We start from the raw sequence: 27,412 nt of genomic DNA on the forward strand, positions 1-27,412 counted from the left end.
AGAGAGAGAGAGAGAGAGAGAGAGAGAGATGTCCTGTCCTCTGAATGGTGTGCTAAAACCACAGGCCATCCTGATCTATCTTGCCCATGAATCAGGGTATCCCAGGCTGTATTTTACCTGCTCCTTTGCTCACTAGACACCTACTAGCTGCCTTAGCTTGTCAGACACACTGTTGGGTTGCTAAAGAGTGAGCTAAGCACACTTCTCCTTCTTGCTGAGATGTCTGCCATAACCCTGGGTATATATGATGCTGGGATGGAGCCCAAAGTTTTGTGCATGTAAGACAAGCACACTTACCAACCTAGGCCCCCACTCCTTCCCTCAGAGTATGCACCCCCATGGCTTCTCAGATGTTAACACGGTTGGACAATTTTTATCACTGTCCAATTCTGTGATATCTAATTCTATAAAGGAAATTTGACAAAATTTTGGTTCCTACCCCTCTCTTCCCAGAGAAACAGCTCACATATGTATTTGTCAGTGTTTCTGAGCACAGCAGGGTGGAGCGGTCACTATCCTGGGCACTCTCATTTTCACCCATATTCATCACCCAAATTCCATGTTTGTCCCCAAAAGCAAGTTCTTCAGAGACACGGAAGATGGAGGTAGTCTCAGATAAGGACAGTACAGGATCTGTGGTTGTCTGAGTCCCAGGCTTGGGAGGAGCAGCTGGAATGGGTACTTGAGAAATAGTTTCAGTCATCTCTAGTGTCCATAGTGGTGGTTTAATGGTGCAATCCGAAACCTTACTGCTATAGTTAGTTCCCTCTCTTCTAAGCAGAAATCTTGATACAATAGCAAACCCCTTCTATGTGTGTGAATTGAGTATGTGGATGTGAGATAAATGCACACATTAGAGGCAGAAGAGAAGAAAAGCCACCATTGCTGGGAAACAGGGTGATTTCTAGCAAGGCACTTCATCACTCCTGTGAGAAAACGCTGCGAACAGGAAGTGCATTAACCTTAGCACCAGAGAAAAATGCAAAGGACCTAATGGGTTTCACTAAATAGCGAAGAGAAGAAAACCTGGCAAGGGTGGACGGGACAAATAAAAGAAGCAGAAAAAAATCCCCCACTAAGGGACAAGGACAAGACCAGACAGAGGCCAAATGGACAGAGGGCAGCAGCTGCTGGCTCGATTCCTTGTGCTACTGTGTGAAATTGCAACCAGATCAGTAGCTTTCTTAGTCCAATCCCCTCACCCTGCCCCAATGTGTGCACATGTGTGTAGGTGCAGGTTCATGTATACATGTGTACACACCAATGTGAAGTCCAGAGAAAAATTCCAAGGATTATTTCTCAGGCTTTGTTCTCTCTCTCTCTCTCTCTCTCTCTCTCTCTCTCTCTCTCTCTCTCTCTCCCTGTCTCTATCTCTATCTCTCTATCTATATATATGATTTTTTTTTGAGATGCAGTCTTTGATTCACTTAGAACTTCAGAGCAGACTAAACCCAATGGCCAGCAGGCCCTTAGGGACCTGCCGTCTCCACTTCTGCCATGCAGGGATTACAGAATGGGCAACTATGCCTGCCTGTTTTTATTTGGGTTCTAAGACTGGAGTCAGACCCAGCAAGCACTTTCCTGACAGAGAAATCAGTCCAGTCCCTGCTTTTCTTTTAATAGGAAACATTGGAGGTTCACTGTAAAGGGCTAGTAACAGTGAAAGGTGACGAGCAGTGTCTCGGTTACATGAAAACAATTGTGTAGCTATTTTAAAAAGATACAGGAGCCGGGGATAGTCTATTTCATCCTGCAGTACAAGTTTGTGCCATTTGAAAAGCAGGCTTACTGAAGTCAAATCTCAGTGGGTGGAGGCACATACCTGTAGGCTTTGAACTTTTTCAAACCTACTTTATTTGGGGATCTTTAATACTTACACCTCCCTTCCAACCCACCTACCCTAGATAGGAGAGAAAGGAGGTTAAAGGGAAGAGAAGAAGTAGACCTTTTAGACTCAGTTGGAGCGATTCCACTGGCATAGTCTGCAGGATTTCAGCCAACCCCTTAAGCACAAACCAGCAATTCAGCAAAGGTGACTGCAGCCACAGCCACTGGAACCTGGAGCAGCAGCTGGAACCAGGAACAGCAGCCAGAACCTTGAAGTATTTGCTGGAATGGTTTTCTCTAGGACCATCTTGAACAGCCAAGACCAAAAAAGCCAACCCTCTTGTTTTAGGGCTCATATATATGTAGTAGAATGTTTCCAGTTGGCAAAGACCATGCCCTGGCAAGAGGAGCTTCCTCTTCTAGTGGACAAACATCACCTATTCTCTCACAAGTCTGTTTCCAGTGGAAAAACACTGCACACCCTCACAACTCACACAAGTCTGTTTCACATCCCACAGTTGGGATCAAAACAAAAATATATTTACATCCACTACACACTCCAAAGCATCCCATATGAGCCCACGTCATGTCAAGGCCAGGCTAGGGACTGTGCAAACCCCAGAGGCAGAGCCATGCTGTCATGGAAATGCATGGAGAACATTCTCCTTCAAGATCTCTGGGGACTTTCTGGTCACACTTTGTCATACTGCCCTGGCAAAGGTGAATTGTGCCCCCAAATGTGTACACACTTAGAAAGAACTTCTCTAGAGACATTTTTTTTTCCTCTCATAAAAACCCTTTATTGGGATACCACGGACGACAGGTTTTTTTTTTTTTTTTTTCTAGTACAGTAGCTGTATGCATCTATAGTTGTAGTTCAATGTAACTATTTGTTACAAGTCACTAGAGCTCTAACCAGTGGGATGAATTTAATAAAGAAGTAACTAACAGCCCAGCCATCGAGTCTCATTGGAGCACAAACCGAAGATCAAACTAATGTTGTCCCGCAACAGTGTTCTGTAGTCACGAGAACCCGAGACAGACATAGACAAGATAGCACCCATTCAATAAATTAGGTTCTAACTAGAAAAACATCATAGTGACAGATGACCTAGAGGAAGCACAAGAGAAGAGAAGGAGCTATTTACATAGATTACTTTTTGCCCAAGCAGTGTCTGCTTTCCTATCCCACCTCTGTCGCTTACCATTATTCTAGTGGATTCCTTGCCTCGGAGGAAAGTACTTAGAGCCCTGGTCGGAAGTTTGTTTCCCGGGTTCTAAGATAAATGACAGCCTCTCAAGGGCAAGCCTCTCTTAGGAGTTGTGGGCGTGGCTATTCCGCTGTCAATCCCAGGAATGACATCCACGCTCATGCTTTTCCAAACCCGATTTGAGCTTCTTTAGAGAGTCAGTCTGTGACTGCAAGTGAGTGGATGGATTCTTATTTGTAACAGGCGCAGACAGTATACATGGAGATGGTGTGTTGGTCCTGAGGATGTTGTGGTCTGCAACTCAGGAGCCCTGGTGTCACGAGTGGGTCCTGTGCCCTCTGGTCATTTTGTTTTTAACATTCATTTTTTTTTTTTAAGGCTTGTTATGACTGCAGCATTAATGAGTAGCAATGCTGAGGTCATTTCTGCCAAGGAAGGGCTCTGTGGTGAGTGGCGGCAGAGGCCATAATTAAGATGGCGCAGTGGAACAAGCATTGGATTGGTGTGTGTCTGGTGTGGCCAGAGTGCACGGGTTCAGCATCCATCTAAGGATTCTCTGACTCTTTACTGTCTCCTTTCTGGTACTTAGAACAACTAGACATTATCTGTTTGCTTTGTTATATGAGAATATAAGTTCCAGGAAGGGAGACTGTTCATCTTTCTCCTTGCTCTTCCCCAGTGTCCAGAACACAGAATTCTATGTCTTGGACAGTGCCTGGTCCATAGCAGTTCTTAATTAAAAAAAAAAACTTTTATTAACTAAATGAATCAATGCACTGAGTCCCCTGGTCTTCCCAATGTCTAGAGCCTATCAGAATGGTCCTTACCCTGCCATGAACCTGTGTGGCTGATGTATTTGTGCTTCAGGGTGTTGTAAGACTTCTGGATGCTAAGTGCATACTGCCCACCTCCCTAGAAGTAGCCACGAAGAGCTGACATGCCTTGACAAGAATCAGGGCAAGAACATCCTAGGAGCCAGATGGTGAACTCTGAATTTGACTTTTTTCCTACCTGCTCCCCTGTAGCATCTCTGTTTGACCAAAAGCTTAAGAAAAAAAAGTTTCCAGGCGAGTTTTTCTCTTGGCAGTGCCAGTTAGGTAGGTAAGTCACCAAAACATGATCAGAAAAAAAAAAAAAAAAAAAAAAAAAAAAAAAAAAACGGACTCAACCTACATTTAAAACCAAACAAAACCAAAACCCTAAAATTAAAGAAAAGCAACACGGGGAAGTGGAAACGAAGGGAGGTGGTGGGCTACGGAGGTCTTCTGTGGGTTAGAGCTTCTGGGGGAGGAAGGGAGCTCAGGTTTAGTGATGCAGAGAGGCTGATGGGAAAGGGTGGAGCTGTAGGGGTGGAGAAGACGGTTGAGGACCAGATGGTCTCCTCTCTCTTCTACCAGCTGTGTCCGCAGAGGGTGGCGGCTCCGTGCTGTCCCTCCATGGGGCAGCTGGTGCCTCCACAGCGCGCCCTTAGGCTATGGAAGCTCTGCTGGAGTAGAAGTCGGGGACGGGAAGCCCAGTGTGAAGTGTGACCTGGGGAAGAAGACTGTAAGCTGTGCAGGGCACCACACCTCATCACAATGCAGTCTGTGAGCCCTCAGCTCTAAAAGGGCACATTCACTTCTCTTGAACGTCTATTATCTAGAAGACATTTAAGGGACTTCTAGCAGGATTCTAGCTGTGGTAAGACCTTGGCTACCATGGTGGGTCTCCAAACCCGGGAGACACAATAGCCACTTCTTTAAAAAAAGGATTCTGGGCGACTGCATTTCTTATGGCTAAAGACAGGCCACTCATCTGCAGGTAGGGAAGGCTTTGCCTACACTCAGCGACCACAGCTGGCTGCACAGACAGACCAGATTAGCTTGTCCATGAGTTCTGGCTGTGCGCAAGCCTTTCTGGGATTGAACAGTTCTGGCTGTGCGCAAGCCTTTCTGGGATTGAACAGTTCTGGCTGTGCGCAAGCCTTTCTGGGATTGAACAGTTCTGGCTGTGCGCAAGCCTTTCTGGGATTGAACAAAGGACTTTAGAAGGGAAAAAGCGGGCACTTATGCTATTTTGCCAATGTCTAGTCAACCTCAAACTACAATGGAGGGCTATGGGAAAAGACTAGAAGGATTTGATAAACGTGGCCATCACTCCATTCTTGTCCACATCACTCTCAGCAAGAATCTTTGACTAAAGACACCAGAACATCCTTACGGAGCCTGAAGCAGAATTGGTATGTTGATCTTTGGAAAGGAAACGGCTGGAAAGCTGGAAAACTTTGAATGAGATTTTTTTCTCCCCCTTAGATTCATTTCTATGGCAATTTGTGGTTTTCGGTCTTCTGATGTGCAAACTGGCCTCTGAAGAATTAGATTCCAGACCATCTACTACTTGTAGGAAGCCGGAAGGCAGGTGTTGCTGGGTTGTAAACAGTTTTTACTGCATATAGTCATAGACAGTAATTAATTTAAAAGAGTTTAAAGACCGTGGCTATGGCTGGGACATGAATCCTCTACAGGGTTTTGATTCTCAAGTCCTATTTGAAGGGTGTTGAGGTTTATGTTGCGTAATAAGAAGGCCCAACTGAGGAGGGCGGTGAAGCCCTAGATTCTAACAGTGGTTGGCAAGACATTAATCAGGCTCCCTGCATGCTCTGAACCCTCCTCAGCAGCTCCCTGGCCTCTTTGCTCTTCTCAGCCTGCCCGAAGCCCCCTCATCGCTTAGAAACGTCTGAAGTTTGGGCTAGGCCTTCTGTTTGGGAAGCTCTGCACAGCCTCCCACTTTCCCTCCTTTAGGACTCAGAGCAGTATAGTGACCAAGACAAGGCCAACCTATTTGACAACCATGTTTAAGACTGTGGCTGTTTAGCATACCCCCAGCACTGTTGATCCCCTTAACTTACCGTGATGCCCTAAGGTACCTTATAAATAGCATCACTGTGGATATTGATTCTATCTGTAACTAGAATGTAAGCTTAGGAAGGTAAGATTTGTATCTGATTTTTTCCCCCCTCTCCCACTGATGGAGATCAAGTAATTACAATAGAGCTTGGCCTTCTGATGTGGGCCTAATGCTTGCTTTCCTAGGCATCCCTGGTGCTCGCAGTGGCTTTCCTGCCAAGCCTACTTAGAGATGAAACTAGAGCAAAGCATGACTAGACTGGGGAGAGAAGGCTTCTGTCTCCCACGGGTGGCTAACCAGACCGTGGCACGTACCCAGAAATGACCCTGCAGTCGTGGAATCCTGTCTCACCCTGGGCCTGGTATCAGCAGTCCTCTGGGAGCTGGGGGATTTTACTGGCCCTGGGCAGACTTTGAAGCAGCAATCTTTAGGAGCCCTTAGTCCCCGGGGCCGGGTGCTTACCTGTACATTCCTGTTGAGGCTGACTGCAGGAAAGAACAGGCCTTCCACGTTCTCAAATGCTATGGGACCCTGCTGCTCATTGTTGACAAAAAATGTTAAGGTCTTTCTGTTTAAGTCGAGGAGGACCCCGATGGTGGCCCCTTTTGTGATGCCTCCTTCAGTTCTGCCGGAAAAGGAAAAAAAAAATGGAGTCTCACCTGCTTGCTGCCATTCTAAAATCTTCCTGTTTTGGTTTGCTTTTCAGTACTGGGGATTGAACCGAGTGCTTCAAGTAAGGTAGGCAAGCACTCTGCCACTGTTTTGTTTTGTTTTTTGTTTTTAATCCCCAGCGCTCTTTTTTATTTCTTATTTTGAGACAGGGTCTTTCCAAATTGTCGAGGCTGGCCTTGAACTTTCACCACAGCCCAGACAAGGCTTAAACTTGCAATCCTCCTGCCTCCAACACTCAAGAACATGTCTCACTAGGCCCAGTGAAACCAGACTGTTGTAACATATTTACATATACCCCCCTTGCTCAGCCTTTTTATACATTTTTGCTCTAGAGCAACACTTTAAAGCATTAGATACACCATATACTACTTAGATACTGTGTATCTGTGCTATACACATGAAACTATGATTTAGATAGTTTTGTCCCCCAAAATTCCTACTCCCCTGCAGTGACAGCCACCCCTCATGGCATTCCCTTGTTTTCTGTGCCTTGCTGAGAGTGAACTGGTATAAACAGACTCTCTACTACTGAGCTACAGCAAAAGAAAAACAATACTGGAGATGGGGTCAAAGTAGCCTCTCAGCTACAACTGTGCACCAGCTATACTGTGCACCTTGCATACACAGTGTGGATTTAACAGCATTTAATACAGAATGACTTAATCTGAAAGTCAAAATAAAGAAGCATGTAGGTCCAATCCAGAACATACATGCATGAGACCCTGGATTCAGAGCCTTCTGCTGTCCATTTCGTGATGTGAACACTCTGGAGAGATGCTAATCTTTTAGCATGTTGAACTTGAATGAAGACATTAGAGTCTCTCTGTAAAATGATAGCATTGAAGGAGATGCTTCCCTGAGGCCCGTTTATACTACAGGGAACGTAGGGATCTCCAGAGACCCAAGTACAAAAAACATCGTCTTACAAAGAACTATGCCGTTTGATGACGTCACAGAATGGCATTAGACAGGAACGAACAGGCCTGTCTTCCCTCCTTAGTTTGAGATTTAGCAAAACTGAACTTCATCTCAGCAGAGCACAGAAGTTTAAAAGCATCACTCCTTTCTCCAGCATGCCGAAGACAGGCTGGACACGGTCACAGACAGGCTTACAAACGACATCTTGCTATTTACAGGCTTGTCGATGACAGCACAAGTGACATGCAGTTTGCATGCAAGCAGATGTGTTCAGCTTCCAGAATGTGCTTTTCTGCATTGTGTGATGGTGGTCCTCTTATTTCTCCCTTCACTCCAAATCAAGAGGCTAAACACAAGGGCATAGGCGATGGGATCAGGAGTCTAGTGACAGAGCCCCCCAAAATGTGAATTGCTGGAGATCACTGCTGTCTATATTCACTTGGATTTGGTACCAGAAAGAATTGCTTTGTGTCCTTACTTCAAGGGGCAGTCAATAAGAAGCCCATGAATGGTGTCGGACAGAGACTGTCTGAGTGCCTGGGAGCTGTGGGAGTCTACTGGCTACTGAAGGGTCATGGGAGAGCTGACAGGAGAAGCTAATACAGTCGGGTCATTATTCTGCCCTTGCTGGGCCTGCTTTTCCTTTGATCTTACAGAACATAACTGGATTTTTTTTTCCAGAGACACCAAAGAGAAAGTACCCTGGAGGGAATGTTTGAGAATAAGACAGGCCAGTGTATGAAAATATGAGTAAAATTCATTTGAAGAGAACACAAACAAATGGAAATGCATTAAGTTAAAACTATCTATATTTTGGTGATGGAGACATTACTTAAGGAGCTAACTATATTCTCTTTCTTCATCAGACTGGGTGCTGTAATTCACGCAATTACAAGTGAGCTCTTCAGGTCTGAAGCTATCCAGACTTCCATCCCAAACACCAAGTTTAGCTAATGGCTTCTATGCCAAGAAGCATTGTGACAATGACAATAAGAACAATGACTTCCATTCCCAGGCACTTCCATCGCAAGGCATTTTTGTATATCTCATCTCATGAAGTCTTCCAACCTCTCCTGCATGGAAACATTAGTCTATGAATTTGGAGGAGTGACACACTGGGATTCAGAGAAAAAAAGAAGTACCTTGGCCCAAAATACTTTTCTGGTAAGTTCTAGGTCTGGGTTTTCGATTCCTGGGTTTGCTGGCCTATAATAGATATGCCTAGAGATTGTCTTTTTTAACCTGGGTGGAACTTAACAATAAGAGCCTACGGAGAAGGCACACAAGGCTATCTCTACACAATGTGGGAACTAGTAGAGTGGGCTGAGCTAAGAGGTTACTCAGCGTAGGACCCCGTACTCAATGAAGACCACTTTGTCCTATTTCTGAATGCTGCCTGTGTAATAGGCTATAGAGCCAGGCTCTCCCTCTTGAGCCCAAGCCACCATGAAGAAGGCTTGGTGTGGGGCTGCAGGGTACCTGTTGGTGTGCGAGTTGTTGTGCATGAACCAGCTCCGGTTATTGTCCACATACATTGCCCAAGCTTTGTCGTCCTTTCCCAGCATTACATCCTTCATCACATCGATGCGAGCCACGCCGAAGGCTGGATCCGGGTGGTTGTCATAGCGATCGACAGTTAGCTCCCAGTAGTGGACACCCTTGGAGAAGCCAGTTTTCCCCAGCACCACCCGGTCATCATAGCTACTGCACGTCACTGTCAGGTTGTCATTGGAGAGGATGATGTCGGAGTGTGCCGAGCCGGGGTCAAAAGCGAACCAAGCCACTGAGAACAACAGAAGGGAAGTGAGTTATTGGTAATGCCTCCGTGTCGTAGCTTGCCTCTGGGCAGCGCGGCGGGTAGTGTCATATTTTCATGCTGCTATGTTCGGGGGCCAGAGTTGCCATAAGTGAGCAGATGGGGCACATCCTGGGAGTTGGTACTCTGTACCAGGAATAGATGGAGGACACACGACCAGGTGAGGTGGGGTTACCTGGCTTAGACTGCACTCCCAACCAGCTGATCCGGGAGGGAAGTGGCATCAAGTCCCTTCACCTGGTGACTGGCACAATAGTACACCAGAGACATAGGGGTGAGGGGATCCGCTAGGATGCCTGTGTAACCCTGAGGTGGGGGAGGTTAGATCTATAATCTTGGATAGAGGAGGCATAAAACACATGGAGTGAAATCAGGAAATACGCTTAGGCAGAAGGGCCGGACACATCCTCAGCTCTAGCACCTGCTCAGAAGCCTTGAAGCTACAAAGCAATATAAACTAATTTTCATGTGCAACGGTGACTTGGGTGCAGGACAGATTGTTTTCTTTATAATTTATCGATAAATGTTACTCCTAAAACTGGCATGTGCTATACATTGCAGAAGCAGTTTGGGCATTAAGTGCAGAGAGGATGAGGGTTTTTTTATACACACAACTGCACCCCAATTTGTACAGATTGCCTACATAGAACAGTCTGGAGAGGCAAGAATGCGGATGTGCTGAGCCTGCAGCCACCTTGCATGCACTTCGTCTCGGCTATTTGTAAGAGAATAGTGTTATTCCATACCTGCCAACAGCTTTTTAATGTCAACTGTTGTCATTCCAATGAAAGGCATGGGGGAGAGAAACAGGAAGCAAAATTGACATTGATAAGAAAGCATGTTTCTTTTGACAGACTAATAGCAACAAGGGCTCCATTGAGAACATTTACACAACAGCAGGCCTGCCTTGTGCCTTTACTGACATTCAGTGCTCATAAAGAATGTTTTGCATTGATGCAGAATAAAAGGGGACGAGGATTGAGGAATAACAAAACAAAACAAAAAAAAAAGACAGGCATTTTTCTAAGTAATTGAGAAACGGTTATAATGGAGTTAGAATGACATTTGGAGAATTTTATTGACATGACAAAGTTGCCACCATATATTTTGCAAAAGAAATTGAGCATAGCGGTCACACAGGCAGAAGGTAACAATCACAGCAGGTATACTTGCCTAATTGAGAGTAAGATGCAGACTGTGTCTCAAAATTGCATCCTATAAAGAGATACTACACATCAAGGCTATGAAGTGACAATCAGGTTGATAAAAATAATTTGCATTCATTTAGAAAGCACCAACTGAATATATAGTCTCCAGAGGCCTGAGTCATGAAAAATGACAAAACCCAAAGAAGCCAAAGCCCTTTTTATGTTCCTTTTCTTGGCTGGGTATAAATTGCTTTTGTGCTCTTTCCAAACAGAAAGTTCATCTTTCTACATCTTTGCGAAAGCTTTGTCCAACTGACTGTAAATGCTGCGGCTTAAGGTTTTATGATCTTCCTGGTTCAATTTTGTACAGTGACCCTTGCGAACAGAGGAGGCCGACTTTTAAAGATGAAGAAACACTCTCCTGATGGAAGTGGAAGCAGGTAGGGGTTAAGCCTGCCCCGTATCAATAGTTTCCAGACTGCCCTTATTTTCTGGGATGAGCCCAAGTCCATATGTAAAGGAGTGTGGAATCTAACGCACCTGCAAATGGATACCTCACAATCAACAATGGCACGGATTGAGTGTCATAAGCCGAAGACACATTTCCCTTCTTAGCTTGCTTTGCTATAGCAGCTCTTCTCAGCCGAGGGACAGGAGGAAAGCTGTGTAAAGTGGGATGTGGGCTCAGAGCTTTACAGAAATATCTTGTGGGCGTGGCTGCCCTCCTGATGAGAAGCCATATCAAGGCTGAGGAAATGGATTCGGAGTTAGAATGTCCACAGGTGTATGACCTACAGTTTCCAGTGATGTTGACTAGTCTGGGAAATGTGAATCTTCAGGGGAAAGAATCATACTATTTTTTTTCAATTTAGTATTGTCTTTATAAGCTAATTTCTAAAACAGTTGGAAGGATAAGGTATTGACTTGAAAGAATTAAGAAGGCAACTTGCTATAAAAGAGGAGTGAGTCAGCAAAGTTAAATATTATAATCTTCTTCTTGCTTAGCTCACTTTATTCTGGGAAACATTCATTTTCTTCCAGCTCATGGTTGATTTTTATGTTTAAATTTTGCCAACTGTCTTTTCTATTCCTCCTTATGAATTGGAGCACAGTTACGTATGGAATATAAAGAATTTTAAAACCAAATTTCATACCCAGGTTTGGAAGTAAATTTGTGGAATCTGAATAGGGCTTTCAAGATTTTTAAATGAATCATGCCTTGTGGAGTCTGTTAAAAAACAAATATTCTGAACTCTTTTCTCACTGATTTAAATACAGTACCATACACTTAAGATTCAATGATACAATAGAACAAGGCTATTAAATGCATCTAACAAACACCCAGACCCAACATTTCATTTCATTTTATTCTTGAGACAATATACATTACAAAGACCGTAACAGTATTTTAGTACAGTAGAGACAAGCAAAGGGCTCCATAACAAAGCATGTGGAAAAGCCAGTAGTGCACAGAAAAAACAAGGAGAAACGTAAAACACAAGAAAAAAATGCATTTTTTTTTCAAGGGAAAAAATTTTTTTTCAAGGGAGCTTGAGGTCCCTGCATCCTGTTTGCACTGTCATGCTGTGGCCTTCTTCATTCCAGGATGTGGGATGAGCAAAGGAATAAAATAAAATCCAAAAGAAATGCTTGGAAACGTGAGATGTGCGTCATGTGTGTCCATGATTACAATATAGTCCTGAAGAGATCAGACAGGTCTGCGTATTAGGAATTTGAAGGTTCTGTTTGCTAGACAGAGCTCATTGCAAAGTAATGTGAGTCTAGCTTCCTTGGAATCAACCATAAGCCCTGTTACAACTTCTGGAGGCTGCACATTTAGATACAGGATCTATGGCCATAGGCATCGTGGCTGACCAGTTTCTAATTTAACAGTGGTTCCTGCCCTTTGCTGGGAAAGTGACCTGCTGTGGGCCCACAGTCCTACCAGTACGTACACTGTAGGCATTTGCTTTCCCTGATTTGTAGGATGGTATTATTCTGCTACCGACATGTTTTTGCTTTTATTTTTATTGGTAAAGATCTCTTGAGTCTATGTTTAATCAGACCACTCCACGCTGGATGCGCTGATCCAGTCTCCCAGACACAGCTGGTTTCCTGGATACAGAAGGTTGCAAACCTCCACACCACCACCGCCTCTACTTAGCCTGTACCTTGCTATGCCACTGCATGTGATGAGCAAGTTTTCCATGGTGGTACCAGCTGATGCAAAAAGAACAATTTCCTGCATCCCATTCCAATGCCATCCCTCATGGACCACAGCTCCAGGGTGGGTTGTTCCACCATACAAACAAGAATGGCAGGAAGCTCCCTCAGCCAGATGCTCCCCCACACTGGAAGCCACAGACACAGACGCTAGTCACCCCCTCACCACGCACACAAATGAACGGCAAGAACAACACAGGCGTTTCAGAGATGCCTCCAAGACATAGAGATGAAGAGAAAGATCTGACAGCTCAGCTCACCCGGTGCATTGAGGGACTGTAAAGAAGAATGCAAGCTCAGCTGGTGGGGTGAGGATCGGAAGTCAAAGTAGGATCTTCCGGGAAAGCTGGGTTGAAGGTTAAGGGTGGAGGAGAAGGGACTCATTCTACGGAGCGGCAATCTTTCCGAAGGCACTGGAAAAGGGAGGGTCTGTTCTTCTGAATCTGTGTCTAAATGCAAGATCAATGCAAACCAGAGATCAGAAATCTGCTGGCTGCCCGTGCCAGGTTCCCAAAGCAAGCGTTCACACAGAGCTTCACCAGTCCCTGAGGCACTAGCCACCCAAAGGTATTAGCCAGACTGTGGTGTGTCTGAGGCTGGGGTTTCCCAGGAGGTCAGGACCCCAGAGCAGACAAGCCAGCAGCACCGGCAGTCATTTTGTACTTCCCTCTAACTGTTAGGAATAGAAAAGCACAAAGGAAGATTCCCTTTGTCAAGTGAAACACACTGAGGGAGACGCGTACCTCTTCCCCACTGATGAGAAAAACCAACACTCCCCAAATTACTGAGCACTTAACAATGGTTTCTTACAGGGTTTCAATTTAGGAGATGATAACTTTTAGAAACTGTGAAATATTTTTCTTTTTCTCTACTAGTGCACCCCCCAACCCCCATTTTTAGATGGATGAGAGTATTTTAATCCTAGGACACTCGAGGTTTGATCTTTGAATAGAGGAAGAAATACAGAGTGCCCTAGGAAGACAGGCCTGAGAGGCAACTGGGGAATAAGACCTCTCTTTATTTCTGAATTAGTCTCGTTTCCTATGGGCAGTGTTTAACCCATCTGAGCTCTAAAAATGAACAGAAGGCGGGCAGAGGGGAGGTGCATAGGAGTGAGGTGTCTGTTTCTTTTCAGAAAGGCCAGGTACGACTATTGCTATTGTACTACAGTGAGGACTCCGTCACTAGTGGGAGCCCTCTAAAGCTCAATTTAATAGTGAAATTCAAGAAGTGCAGATGGCACTTCATGCTGCATGCTCCCAAGGAAACATTTTCTCATTGGAAAGGTAATTTTGTTCTGGTACCAATGGAGGTTACTGGGCTTGTTTTGTTTTGTTAGCAGCCTGTCTTTGTATACAGCCCTTTCTGGTCAAAATGCTATATTGCACAGGTTCAAGCAAAAGTGTGTGTGTGTGTGTGTGTGTGTGTGTGTGTGCATGTGTGTGAGTGTGTGAATGTGTGTGTCCATGAGAGAGAGTGCTGTGTGTGAGTACATGTATGACTGTGTGAGAGAGTGCATGTATGAGTGTGTGTGTGTGCATGTGTGTGAGTGTGTAAATGTGTGTGTCCATGCGAGAGTGCTGTGTGTGAGTGCATGTGTACCTGAGTGTATGTGTGACTGTGTGAGAATGTGCATGTGTGAGTGTGCGTGTGTGCATGTATGTGAGTGTGAATGTGTGTGTCTATGAGAGAGAATGCTGTGTGTAAGTGCATGTGTGCCTGAGTGTATGTGTGACTGTGTGAGGGAGTGTGTGTGTGTGTGTGTGTGTGTGTGTGTGTGTGTGTGTGTAGGTGCATGCACATCTATGCAGAACATAATCCTATCTGGAGACTTCCTAAGAAGTGCAGCCACAAGTTTTAATACTGCAAGGGAGCAGCCTCATTTTCATTTCTGAGCTCACACTATTAACCTTAGCTTTTCAGATTTCACTCTTATCCGTGAGGGGAGGTTTGATTTTTCTGTGGACCAAATATCAGAGAAAAGGATATGAGACTAAAGCTTTATAGCCCAAGAATAGTAATATGTTGAAGTTTCCATTTAAACTTGATATCGTTTGGGTGACTTGGCATGTATGACCATTTCTTTGCTCAGATATAAAAAAATGTCATTATTCTTCCCATCTATTTAGAGAGAGAGAGAGAGAGAGAGTGTGTGTGTGTGTGTGTGTGTGAGTGTGTGTGCACTCAAGAGCCAAGCACGTGTGCAGAGGTCAGAGGACCACCTGAGGAGTTACTTGTCTTTGTCTCGTCTGTGGGCTCTAGGACCTGAACTCAGATCATTAGAGTTGGTGGTAGGTGCTGCTACCTGCTGAGCTGTCTCACTGGCCCCCACATCATTTATGTTATAATCAAAAGGAAACTATAACCTCTTAGTGTAATAAAAAGATTGGAAACATAACCACACAAAGCTGCCAGCTCTTATTAGTTTGAGCATGTCTGCTATTCTATTTATGTCAGTAAACTTTTTTAAAATTCACAAGAATTTGCTTGAAAATGTATCTTTCACCAGTTGCACCGGTATTGTGAGGATCAGACCCAAACCCATCATGAGGAGCACCTACCCTTTTTATTCTCAGTGCCAAGAACTCTGAGGTTGGGGCTGAGTGTAGCCATGCATGTTCCTGAGGTTAGTAACTGGGCAATAAGACAGTCTCTCCCCTATTCTTTTATGGGTATTGATTGATTGACTATCAATTAGCCATATTTTCCTTACTCTTAAACTTGCCCTTTATGTAGACAGAGATTCAGCAACCATTCCATCTCCGGTTTTGAACTGTGACCTTTCATACCCAACTGGGTGGGACCTGCCCCCATTTCCCCCCAAGCAAAATGAAGCAAAACAAGCCACACAAATGCAAACCTACCTTGCTATGAGAACTTTCCACACAGATTAGAGGAGAGAGAAAAGGTAATTTCCACCCAATTCCAGCCAGACTAACAGGTGACCGCCCTCCCTCCCAGCCTCTCCCATGGGCACGCGGTGTGTTTAATCAGTTTCTGCAGGGCATTTAGACCACTTATGATGATTTTACACCACAGGAGTCTTGGTGGCTAGACACACAAACATCTGAGGAGGAACTGCCAAGCTTTTCACAAAGCCCCTTGAAGGACAGATCTCCAGCCAGCACCTTGTGTTTGGAGTTATTGATTTTAATGACATAGATATATTCATTTCAGGCTCCACCCACCAGGTACTATCCAGGGCCAAGTGGAACGGACCACTAGCCCTGTCAGCACTGACATCGTCAGCCATCAATTATCATTAAAGCATTCCAATTCTAACCTAAGTAGATATTTGCCACCACTGTTTAAACACTGGATGGCCTTTCTGGTCATATGCTCCTCTGGGCAAGTTCAAAGGCACAAGTACAACATGGCGAGACAAAGACTGGTATTGTCACCTCACGGTTTAGCTGAAGCATCTGAACTCACACTGCACAGAAATACAACTGCCCTAGTGTGTTTTCGATGTTCTACTGTGGGATGCAGGAAGAAAGCATATAAACCAACTACTTCCTCACATCCTCTTTCAAACACAACTCTGGAGCTCAGTGGCCTCCAGTAGAAGGCTCCTCAGCTGTCAAGGGTCAAGACGAGGAAGAATGGGGCTTTTAGTTTTGTTTTCCAGAACACAGGGCAGGAAGCTAATCTTTGTGATGATGCTGATCATCTTTACCTGACAATCACGAGAGAAAGACAGGGGCATCTTAGGACGCTGGCACTGCCTCATCATACACATCACATCTGTATCCCCTGCCTGGACGAACTTTACTGAGCAAGAGCAGCTGAGTGGGAAAGACCAGCAGAAACCTGTCCTCACGGCTGAAGGTGGAGATTGCACTCACATTGGGAGTGGGGGTGTGGGGTGCACGACAGCGTATGATGCTTTTGTGTGTGCGTGTGCATAGGCAAGAGGACATCTGTAGCTACCATTCCTCAAGCACCATCCACCTTGTATTTTGAGGCAAGGTCTCTCAGTGACTTGGAGTTTGCCCGTTAGGCAAGTCTGGTCAGCCAATGAATCCCAGTTAGCCTATTTTTCTCTCCCTGGCGCTGGAATTACAAGAACTATCACCCAGTTTCTTTTTTCGCCCCTCAACATGGGTTCTGGATCAAATCATGTACTTGTGTTTACGGGGTAAGCACATTACCAACTAAGCCATCTCCTCATCCTCACTCATGTTGATAAGTCCAGGAGGAGAACTGTATCCAAGCGCAACCTGTCTGTTCACACTGTCCATGAACTCTGTCAGGACTGATGGTTTCCTCTTGTTTTTCCCTGGGCTTCCTTCTCTTCCCACTGCGTGCGGAAGTGGAGACCCTGATAACCGAAGAGGGCTCTACTCTAAGGTAGCAATCAAGATTTACCAAAACAAAGACCCGCTGGGGACCATGTATGCTCTTTACTGACTTCTGGGGTCAAGAAGAAAAGGTCTAGGTGATGCAGCCTGTGTGTATCATCTATCTTTGATTTGTTCATTGTCTGACACTTAATATAAGTGATTATAATTGTTTGACACTTGGCTATAAAAAATTAATAACCAGGAGAAAAATGTGTCAATCATTATAATAAGTTTTATACTTCTGTAGGTGGCATTTTTTATTCTAACATGAACAGAGTACTAAAGATTTCTAAGTATTTGCAGACTTAAAGCATTAAATATTAGAAGGATAGAGAATAACTTGTACATGTAAATGATTCCATCTTTAAGATGTGTCTGTGTCTATGCCAAGTGTGAAAAATGCCCACAGAGGCCAGAAGTTGGCATCAGATCCCATGAAGCCAGAGTCACGGGTGCGTGTGAGCAGCTTAAAGTGAGTTCTCAGAACTGGGGTCCTCTGCAAGGGCAGCAAGCATTCTTAGTCACTGAGCCATCTCTCCAGCCTAATAAATTATGGTCTTTAATATGCTGTTTGGAGACTCAAAGGGAAAGAGTGAAGTGACTCAAGCTTCTTACACAAAGCTCACTAATTCCTCTTCCACTGTGTCCTGGTGGGAGGCCTGGCTGGCTTCCCGTGGAGCAGGCACAGCTTTGAAGTTGAGCAGCCACTGGGCCACAGCCTGACAAGGAGGGAATGCATTTCAGAGCACAACAGGCAAGGCACAGTGTGAAAGATGAGGCCTGCTGCAGTATAAACCAGCTGGGAAATAAATAATCTGCTCTCATTGGGAAGATTTTAAAAAGACACAAGGAAGTGCATGAAGAAGGGGCCTGTTTTCTCAACCGATTGAAGGAGCAGCTGAAGTCACAATTATGTCCAACTGGTGTATAATTTATAACAAAAGATGACACCTTAAGCTTTCTTAAGAGTGGCAGTAATTGCTGTTGAGCAGTAAGAAACAAATCTGTTTTGAAAACCTTTTTTTTTTTTTTTTTTTAAATGATGAACTGGCTCTTGGTGCCTGAGGACAGCTGTCTGCTTCTTTGCCCAGTGCTCCTCTCCAGTTTACAACACCACGGCATTATTTATAAGCAGATCTCACCAGGAGACCTGGTAATTCTCACACTTTATTAGATACACACACTCCCAAAGGACGGGAGAACACATTTTCCAGATCCACAGAGAGAGCTGTACATCCAATTCAGTCTTACGGAAAAACTTTGGGAAATTTCATGAGATGCCACATGTTGCCAAAATTAAAAGGACGAAATTTTTATCTTCTGGGCTCTGAAATGTATCATTATCATTCTCTCTTTCTATGTGGTAAAATTTACCCAAATTTGGGTCAAGTACAATTTACCTACCTTGAGGAGTTTGTCCTAGGAATGAATGTTCTAATTAAGTTAGTTTTTGGGAAAGCTGGGATGTTCTGAGTCAGACAAAGCAAAGTAGAGGCACGGAAAAAAAATATATTCAGAAGACATGGGTTTTTCCATATATGATAATTCCCCAAATAATTAATTTAGTGTTGAATATTCAGCATAAACATAACTTTTAGATCCACCAAGACCTTGGAGGAGGTGAGTGGCATGTGACATTGACCTGCATTCAATATACAGTAACAGTGCTTTACAGCCATGCTGAAGAGAGAGAGCACAGAAGCACTAATGGTAGGAATTTAGAGTTTTACATATGACAGAACTGAAGCCTAGAAAGGGTTAGGAACACATATAAGTCACGCGCTCAGCTGAGGCAGCACTGAAGATAGAGTCGCAGGATCAGTTCCTGCTGGATCGAACTGGAGAATGACAAAGCTATTTTTAAAAAAAGTCTTATAAGAGTACAAAAAGGCAAAGTTAATGCCATGGCCTATGGTGCGCCTACTAATGGCATGAGGTCATCTAGAATTGAGGGGATGGTTTAGCATCAACCACAGACCCTGTACTGCACTGAGGATGAATATTTTACTCTTTAATCAGGGTTATTCACTGGACAGCAGTGGTTAGGAACTGAAAGGCAAATGTGCCACTAGGCCCTGGGATCCTGGCCGTAGGAGTAGGTGACTGTGGTGTCCCTTGCCGTCGTCTTCCTCACAGCGTTACAACTTCTATGGGATGGAGGGAATCTCAGTACACCAGGGTTTTAAAAAGAAGTACTTAGGCTCGCCTAAATTAAACCTACAAAGGGAGTCTAGACAGGTATACCTGAGTCCATGTGGTGTTCAGACAGATGGAGGCAGATTCTGCCTGTACCACTCAATAGTTCAAGGTGGTTTCCTCTGACCTGTGGGAGAAGAAGCTATTGCCATGGAAAGGACAGTGTGAGGCTGAGCATCTGCTCAGGTAGATTCTGGAAAGAAGGCTACTGTGGACATCCCGCCAAGAGTTCTTGAGAACACTCTTTTCCTCAGTGCCCAGCACCCACAGTTGGTGGTAGTGCTGCAGGGAGTGTAGAGCCTTGTGTAAACAATAGCTCCCTTAGATCCCTTCTCTCTCTCTCTCTCTCTCTCTCTCTCTCTCTCTCTCTCTCTCTCTCTCTCTCTCTCGTTTACTTTCCTTCCTAAGATGAGATCGGGAGGGCTGGAAACCTTCCACTAATGAACTGCTCTGTGATGGTGCCTCTCTAAGTTGGCTTCAAGCCAAAGGCCTCATCTGTGGTAGCTTCTGAGGAGCTCATAGCTCTCTGACCTTCTTTCTCTTTGCCAATCAGTGACCGTCACCTCCTGCCTGGACCATCCACGCTAACACTTGGGGAGAAAGGATTCTCAACTTGTGTGTCGGGACTCTTTTGGACCTTGAGCAACCCTTTCATGGGGGTCACATATCAGATGTCCTGCATATCCGATATTTATATTTTATGGTTCAAAACAGTAGCAAAATTGCAGTTATGAGATAGCAATGAATTTTATGGTTGGGGGTCACCACACCATTAGGTCGCAGCCTTAGGAAGGTTGAGAAGCACTTCTCTAGGCTGAGTACTCGCCTGGAGTGGGACCTGGAGGATGAACAGAGATGCCTGGCTACAGGGCTTAGAGATACTGGAAATAAAGCCACTTCTACAAAGAGGCTATATTCTTTTTGACAAAGGTCTACCATGACTCTGGAAATATCAGTGTTCTAGTTCTGGCTAGTAGAATAGACAAGGTGATTCTACAAGCATCTTCACATTGGAAGGATGTGTTTAGACTGCGGGCTGACTCAGGGTAGTTTTTTTTCTCTTTGCGGGGGCGAAAGCAAATGACACTTTTCTAACACAACAGTGCTATCGTGTGCTGCACTGGGTCTCTAAAACGACTGGGACTGAAGTATTGCTTTACCTCTCAGAAGCTTAGTCTCCCCATATGAGGTAGGAGAACAGCTTCCTTGTATGGTGTGAGAGATGGATTAGTGGTCCATCCAAAAATGCCCACGTCTGATTCTTTAGAAACCTCTGAGTGGGTTACCCTTCAGCTGTTTCATTAAGGTTCTTGAGTTATGGAGACTATCTTGGGCTGCCCACGTGGGACCACAGTAATCACAAGGGACCTTACGTAAGGAAGGCAGAGTTGGAAGGAGGCTGGAAGATGCCATGCTGCTAGATCTTAAGATAGAAGGCTCATGAGCCAAGAAAGGCAGGTGGCTGCTAGAACCTGGAAACGACAAGAAAATAGATGCTTTTTCTAGAATGTCCCTAAAGGAAACCCAGTCCTGCTGCCACCTCAGTGTCATTCCTAGTAGGATTTTGACCTCTAGAAGTCTGCGGAGATACATGTGTGCTGTTTTACACCATTAATTTCCTGGTAACCTGTTACAGCAGCAGACAACTAACACATTAGCTGCGTAAGGACTGTTGCCTCATCAGAGTGTGCGTGCGTGCGTGCGTGCGTGCGTGCGTGCGTGCGTGCGTGTGTGTGTGTGTGTGTGTGTAGGCATCAGTGACAGGTACAGAGAGGTGGTGTAGACTGTAGTCTGCTTAACTGCCTTGGGGGTGGGTAATAATTTTAAAAAACTGCATGACTATATTGTAGTGAAATGTAGAACAAATAGGCATGTGTGCGTGCATGTATATATGTGTAGAGTGTGTATGTGTGTATGTACATGTATGCACATGCATGTGGAAGCCTAAGGTGCACATGCCATTTCTGTTTTTAGATGGGGCGGGGTATCTCATTAATTGGCTTAGACTGGCTGGCCAACAAGCGGAGGGATTCTCATTTCTGCCTTCTTGCGTCATGCTTACAGGCATATGCCGCTGTACCCTACTCTTTATGTGGGCGCCAGGAGCATGACCCTGGTGCTCATGTCTATGCAACATGTATTTTACCAACTGAGCCACCTCCCAACCACACAACGAATAGTGTTTATATGACTTCACTGTTATATTTCACTATCTCCAAAACTGTTTTCTGACTCTCATGTAACTGTCTTTCTTCATGGAGTTTTCGGATGGACAATGCAGAAAGTTCTCAGCAGCTCAGCAAAGGTCAAAGGTGATAGTTTTTGGTTTGTTTGTTTGTTTGTATTTACTTCATGGTGGGATTCTACAAAGCCTGACACCCGCTGGGGGCTCTGGTGGACGTGCTAACTTTTAAGTCAGCTTGAGATGGAAATCTTTCCACAATGCACTATATATCTTTTAAAATTTTCACAGAAGTCACTCTGGATCTGCTGGGGGTGTGCCCTTTTACAATTTCTTCTGGTTATTTTCCTCCTTGCTTAATGTCCCCAACAGCCCTGACTTGTCTAACAATTTCCTCTTTTTCATATATATGTATGTGTGTGTGTGTGAGAGAGACAGGATTTCATGTAGGTTGGGCTCACTTAACTCACCCTGTGGCCAAAGAAGATCTTTACTCTTTAAGTCTCCTGCCTTCCCCTGCCAAGTGTTGGGATTACAGGCCTGTGCTACCACAGCTGGTTCCTAGCTTTGTCTCCTATGTGCAATGAGTCAGTGAGTTCATCAAAACTGGGCGCCTAGGAATCAATGATCCCAGACTTTGTGTCTTTTCCTCCTGCTAACCAGGGCCCCCTCTTCTTATTTCCCCATTTCAAGATGGCATTCTAGACTGAAGGGCAGACAGCTTATAGAGAGGTATGGCACCACACGCAGATCTGAGTGAGCTGCAAAAGAGCAGTGAGGCCCCCAGAAGCCACAGAGAGACTTACTTTGTGCCATCTCTGTGAACATGGGGCTCAGCTGGTTCCTGACATAACTAAGATGCTCAGGTAGTTAGAGCTTTGGGGTGATCAAGTTTACTGTTGGTGTCAAAGTAGATTTCTGACGTTTTTTGCCTCGTGCATCACAATTCTGTCTCCCTCTACATCTTTTCTGGGAAATCCTCCTTACCACCACCCCACCCCAGCACACATACACAAAATGTGTTGTAATTTCTTTCATGTGGCTACTAGGTGTGAAACAATCATGGTAGGTAGCAATTCTTTGAACAAATAAGGTCAAATTCTTTTAGGAACACATTTATTTTTAGAAGCAACTACCTGCTACTTTAAATTAAACCTTAGGTAGTAGAATTAAGGTGATACACTATTCTGGAACAATCCACGAGTTCCTGATATACCATCTATCCGGAAAGCAATTTGGAAACACAGGTCAAGAGCCTCAAAAATGCCCAGAAGTAGTTTTCTATACCCAAGAACCTGTCCAGATGAACCTTCCACATAAAGAAAGAGTTAAAGAGTAGGTTTTGTGTGGAGGGCTTAATCCTATACTTCCCTCTGGGGGACAAGTGAGGGGCAGCACCACCTCCGCTGCAGGACTGTCAGTTGTGAATGTTAAAGGCAGAGGCTCTGCAGAAGGGAGTCCCAGGGAACCTATCCTTACAGTCAGCTCATGGCCCCGGGGATATCACATCAGCCTCTCCAGATCATGACAGACAAGCAAAAAAGGCTGTTGTTTCAGGCAGGCAGAGGGAATCATGGGAAAATAAACAGGATGTTCCTCACCAGCTTTGCCTGATTATTTTTGGTTGGGGTACAGTCTGTCACACAGAATGAGCCTCAGTACATGGTGTGTTAAGACAGCCTTCTTACGTAATGGCTCCAGTACTCTTTTTGCAGATGGCTTCAGAGGCAGTGCGTAGCCAGGGTGGATACTTGGTAAGTTAATTAAAACACAACAAAATCATACATAACCAAGCCTTATTTCAACATTTCCTTAAAGTTCTTCAAATAATTTATCTTTTGTTTACTTGTGTATGGCATGGGGGAGGCACTGTCGTGCCTGTGTGGGCAGGACAATTTTCTGGAGTTGGTGCTCTCCTTCTCCTATGGCGCCTGGCTGGGGATTGAACTCAGGCACTCAGTCTAGAGGGCAAGCGCCTTTCCCTGCTGAGATTCCCTGTCAGAGCCATTGCACTAAATTTATAGTCGCTTATGTTCACACTTCTTCTTAAGCTGGGAGGATTTGTTCTAGATCTAGGACTGGCCTCATTCACGTGTCAGTCCTGGACACATCTGAGAAACCTGCTTCAGTGGACCAACCTAACTTGAGCCTATGTAACATTGCACTTTCCTTTGGCTAAAATTATTGTGTATTGTTTCTGGGCCAATTTTCTTATGTGTATGCTATCTTTCTTTTCTTTGCAGCTATGTATGTGTCTCTTTAAGACTCTTCTCCCTTACTAGCCTGTATGCTCCTCACAGCAAGGGATCAGTGGCTCCACACTTTCTACCCGCCGTGGGCACTTACCAAACACTCTGCAATAGAAAGACAGACAGACAGAAACACTCGACTTCGAGTGGGGCAAACCGTTTGACGATGCACACATTCGATCACCCCTGTGTAATGTCACCTCCTGGCCTGCAGAAGACTGTGTGATTGAGTATGAGTGACAGGTGACTTAAACTATGTACTACATGTACGTCATTAACGTGGGCTTGCTGTCACGTATGAAATGTGCTCATCTGAGACACAGACCTTTTGTTCTGAAGCCTGGAAAGGGGTTGATTCTTGCTAACAAGAACGTGAAAGACTCTCGGGGCCAAAAGCTAGAGGGAACCACCCAGCCACCCCAAACCAACAAAGCAACACAAACAGCCACAAACTCTAAAGTAAATCTTCCAGAAACTGCAGAAATAGCAGGATAAAGTACAAGAGTGGTGGATTTCTCAATTGTCTACGATGGCATTTTTTTTTCCCCACCAATTTCTAGGGAACCCAAGAGGAAATAAGGAGATGGGTTTTCTCTGGTGTGATAGATTGATGGGACCTCTTTCGACATGTGGCAAATTTTGCTACATTTCCCCTCACTTCCCTAAATCTTGTGTCACTACTTAAATGAGGGAGAACAAACAGGACAAAGCAAAGTATGGAGAAAGAATGTGTGTGAACTTTATTTCATCATGAGGGAATCACTTCTGGGCAGTAACATAGACACTGACATCTACATGATGGCCGGGGTTGGCTCATAGTCACATACATACCTTATATTTGCACATAATATATATATGTATATATAAATTCACGGAGGAATGGATTTCTACAATACAGTTTCTTTGTTCGTAGAGAACGTGTTCCATTAGTTTCACTTAGAAAATGGCCCCCAGTCCTGTAACTGTGGTACCAGGGGATCGCAGGTCCATATCCTGTAACTAATAATAGACACCAGTAGCTCGTGAACATTGAAAGAGACTAAGAAATGACACCTTCCTGGAGGTTGAAGGGACAGGCAGAAGTGCTCGGGTTGCTAGTAAACTGACCGGAACATAACAATCTGGGTTCTATAATCTAGTCCAAAGAGAAACAGTTTCCATATAGTTCTGTGGACAAATATTAGTAACCCTGGCACGGTTTCTCCCTGCTTGGCTGCCATGCACTTCCCATCTCATCAAATAGCTGTCAGTGCGTTGGGGGCATGTGGCCAGCTCCATCAAGGGCCTCAGAGCTGCTTTTAGAAAGAACTCTTGGAGGCCCTTAGCGTTTAGTATACTATTTCAGGAAAAGAGGCAGCAGCTCTCGAGCCGACAGGTCATCCCACAAGAAAGTTGCTAAAATGTTAAATCTGGGGAAAGAGCTAGACGGCACTTCAGTGTCACCTCTGTAGGTACAGGTCGCATGGCACCTCAGTGTCACCTCTGTGGGTACAGGTCGTATGAGCATTTCATCCTTAACACACTCTTCCTGGAATAGCTTCACTTAGACTTAGGGCCGCTCCCCCAAAGCATCGCTTCCACAGCTATGGGCCTCTAACCCTCCATGTGCGATTCCAAGTTGTGCTTGTTTCCAACCATGTGGAACATTTTAGGGGTGACTGACACATGCTGAGGCCCGTGGAAGGTAGGAGAAACCACCACAGTTCTTTTAGCTAACGTCTTGAACTTGAACAAAGTCAACAACATCAGAGACTACTTGTGGAAACCCCACAAGAACAGTGGGGTAGGAGGTGACGTCCACTATTAAAACAACACCAAAAAGTCTCAATATGCTTTGGTACCAGGCACACATACCCTTCATAGGTTTAGCCTCATGTGCTCCCGCTGCTTGTAAAATAAAAAAAAATTAATGCCTCAGAGGTTATCCCAGGCCATCAAATGCACATTGTCTCTGATGACCAGAGTATTTATAGTACAGCCAAGAACCAAGTATCCTCTAGAAAGACAATGTTGTACAGTGACACTAGGCAGCCCCTCACCACCCCTGGAGGGACCAGCAAAGACCCACATGGCGAGATAAAGCAGAGTTGCCCGTCTCTTCCTGTTTGGTGGCCACAGGAAATGTCAGTTCTGGTGCTGATGGCCTGGCCTTTGGGTAGGAAAGGAAGTAGTCCGAGCTGGTTAAGCCAGAAGCGGTCAACAGGCTCTAGCACCCCACACCCACTGGAAACACGTTCAAGTCGTACAGATCTACAGCTGGAAAGATTCTACATTCCAGCCCCGCCAGGAGCAAGCAAGTGCTACAAAGACATGGAGAATCATTTGGTCAAAAGTGGCCTCTGATGTGGCTTGGTAGAGAAGTGGGGGGAGCCTGCTCTAGAGCCTAAGCACCTCCACTTTAGACACCAGGGGCGCATTCAGGCTCTCGCACGTTCAGCTTCTTCCACTGTAGCTTAGAGTGTTAGCAAAGGAAGCCATTGGAACTGCTGAGGTGGGGGGTCTCTGGTTTTCTCACATCCACATCTCATGGGCCTTCTAAAGGCAGGAGAGGGACAGCGGCTCTGGGGCCGATGACAGTGCAAGTCATGGAAAAACTTGAGGGATGTGGCACTGATGGGGTTACCTCCAGGCTGCCAGCCACGTTAGACGCCACGTAGGTCCCGCTCTGAGGGGTACTGCTGAAGGGTCTTACCCTCAGACGTCTGGAGGACCAGTGTCTTGCTATAGGGGCTGACTCCTGTTTTGTTGAAGGCCTTAACCCGAGCATTATATGTGCTGTTGAAGTGAAGCCCGTCCACGGTACACATCGTTTCTTTTCCAACATACACTTCCTGTCAACAGAAAACAGGGCAACACTTCATGAATCTCGAGAGAAACACAGCAGCAAGAGACGCTCAGTGGTTAGGAGCACAACTTTGGTATCTGTCTGATCCAGACTTGAATCTATGAGTTATCGGGCTGCTTAATTTATTGTGTAAAGCCTCAGTGACTTAATTTGTCAAATGGACACATCAGCACCTACTTGTCATGGTGGATGTAAGAGTACTCTGACTTTACATATGTGGTTATTATAATTTAAAAGGGCTCATACCTTGATAGTGATCAGCTGCTAGGGCTTATAAAGTCATAATTGGGAGTGTGTGGTTAAGACTGTGCTTATTCTTAATGTGTATAGAGAATGTAACATCTTTTCCCATCAGTGTGGTTTGTCAAAATCTTTTTAAAAACATGAAAACATAGAGCAGGCTGTAAGCTGTGGTCTCTCTAACTTCAGGAACAGACACAAGGAGGATAGTCAAATCCATTGGAATGGAGGTTTGCACCGCAGTATGGGGGGAAGGGGGAGGGAGGAAGGGTGACATTTCCAAGGCTTAAAATAAAGCCTCACATCATCTTCTGCATAGGTTGGGCACTTGCTTCCCTCTTTGACTGCATACTTTGCAAAGTTACGCTGATGTGGTGGGTGAGAGCAGTGTGCATTCCAAGCACAGCTTTAAAGTGGCAGCTCTCTGCTCGTGGCCCTGGATTACCCCTCCACTAACTCGTTTCTGCTGTGGCAGTTGGCAAAACCTGCATATTGTGCTCGCTCTCTCGTTCGGGGATTCTGACCATCGGTGCATATGAATTACCCATCAATCGTATGGCTGATACGTAGGTCCCTGAGATAGGGTCTGAGACTTTGCATCATTAACAAGTCCCCAGGTACATAGATGGGTCCTTGAAGGAGTCACGTCCTAACAC

The 27,412-nt window shown here is 45.0% G+C and overlaps 1 protein-coding gene across 17 annotated transcripts in view; it reads right to left on the minus strand.

Moving 5' to 3' along the window:
• Positions 1-4,403: 4,403 nt before the first annotated feature.
• The window catches only part of Trim9 (tripartite motif containing 9), a 107,034-nt gene continuing 84,025 nt past the window's right edge, over positions 4,404-27,412 (minus strand). For 2 of the 17 annotated variants that reach the window (XM_051147125.1, XM_051147115.1), the window contains exons 7-14: positions 26,364-26,502; positions 25,526-25,558; positions 12,962-13,150; positions 10,504-10,545; positions 10,077-10,100; positions 8,994-9,297; positions 6,387-6,549; positions 4,404-4,568 (exon numbers count right to left, since the gene is read on the minus strand). In XM_051147125.1, the coding sequence (XP_051003082.1) occupies positions 4,506-4,568; positions 6,387-6,549; positions 8,994-9,297; positions 10,077-10,100; positions 10,504-10,545; positions 12,962-13,150; positions 25,526-25,558; positions 26,364-26,502 (957 nt within the window). In that variant the 3' untranslated portion in view covers positions 4,404-4,505. The remainder of the gene's footprint in view (positions 4,569-6,386; positions 6,550-8,993; positions 9,298-10,076; positions 10,101-10,503; positions 10,546-12,961; positions 13,151-25,525; positions 25,559-26,363; positions 26,503-27,412) is intronic. The other 15 variants (XM_051147141.1, XM_051147134.1, XM_051147186.1 and 12 more) reach the window with 13 other exon arrangements.

The sequence above is a fragment of the Acomys russatus genome, chromosome 1 (genome assembly GCF_903995435.1).
Source record: "Acomys russatus chromosome 1, mAcoRus1.1, whole genome shotgun sequence".
Lineage (NCBI taxonomy): Eukaryota > Metazoa > Chordata > Mammalia > Rodentia > Muridae > Acomys > Acomys russatus.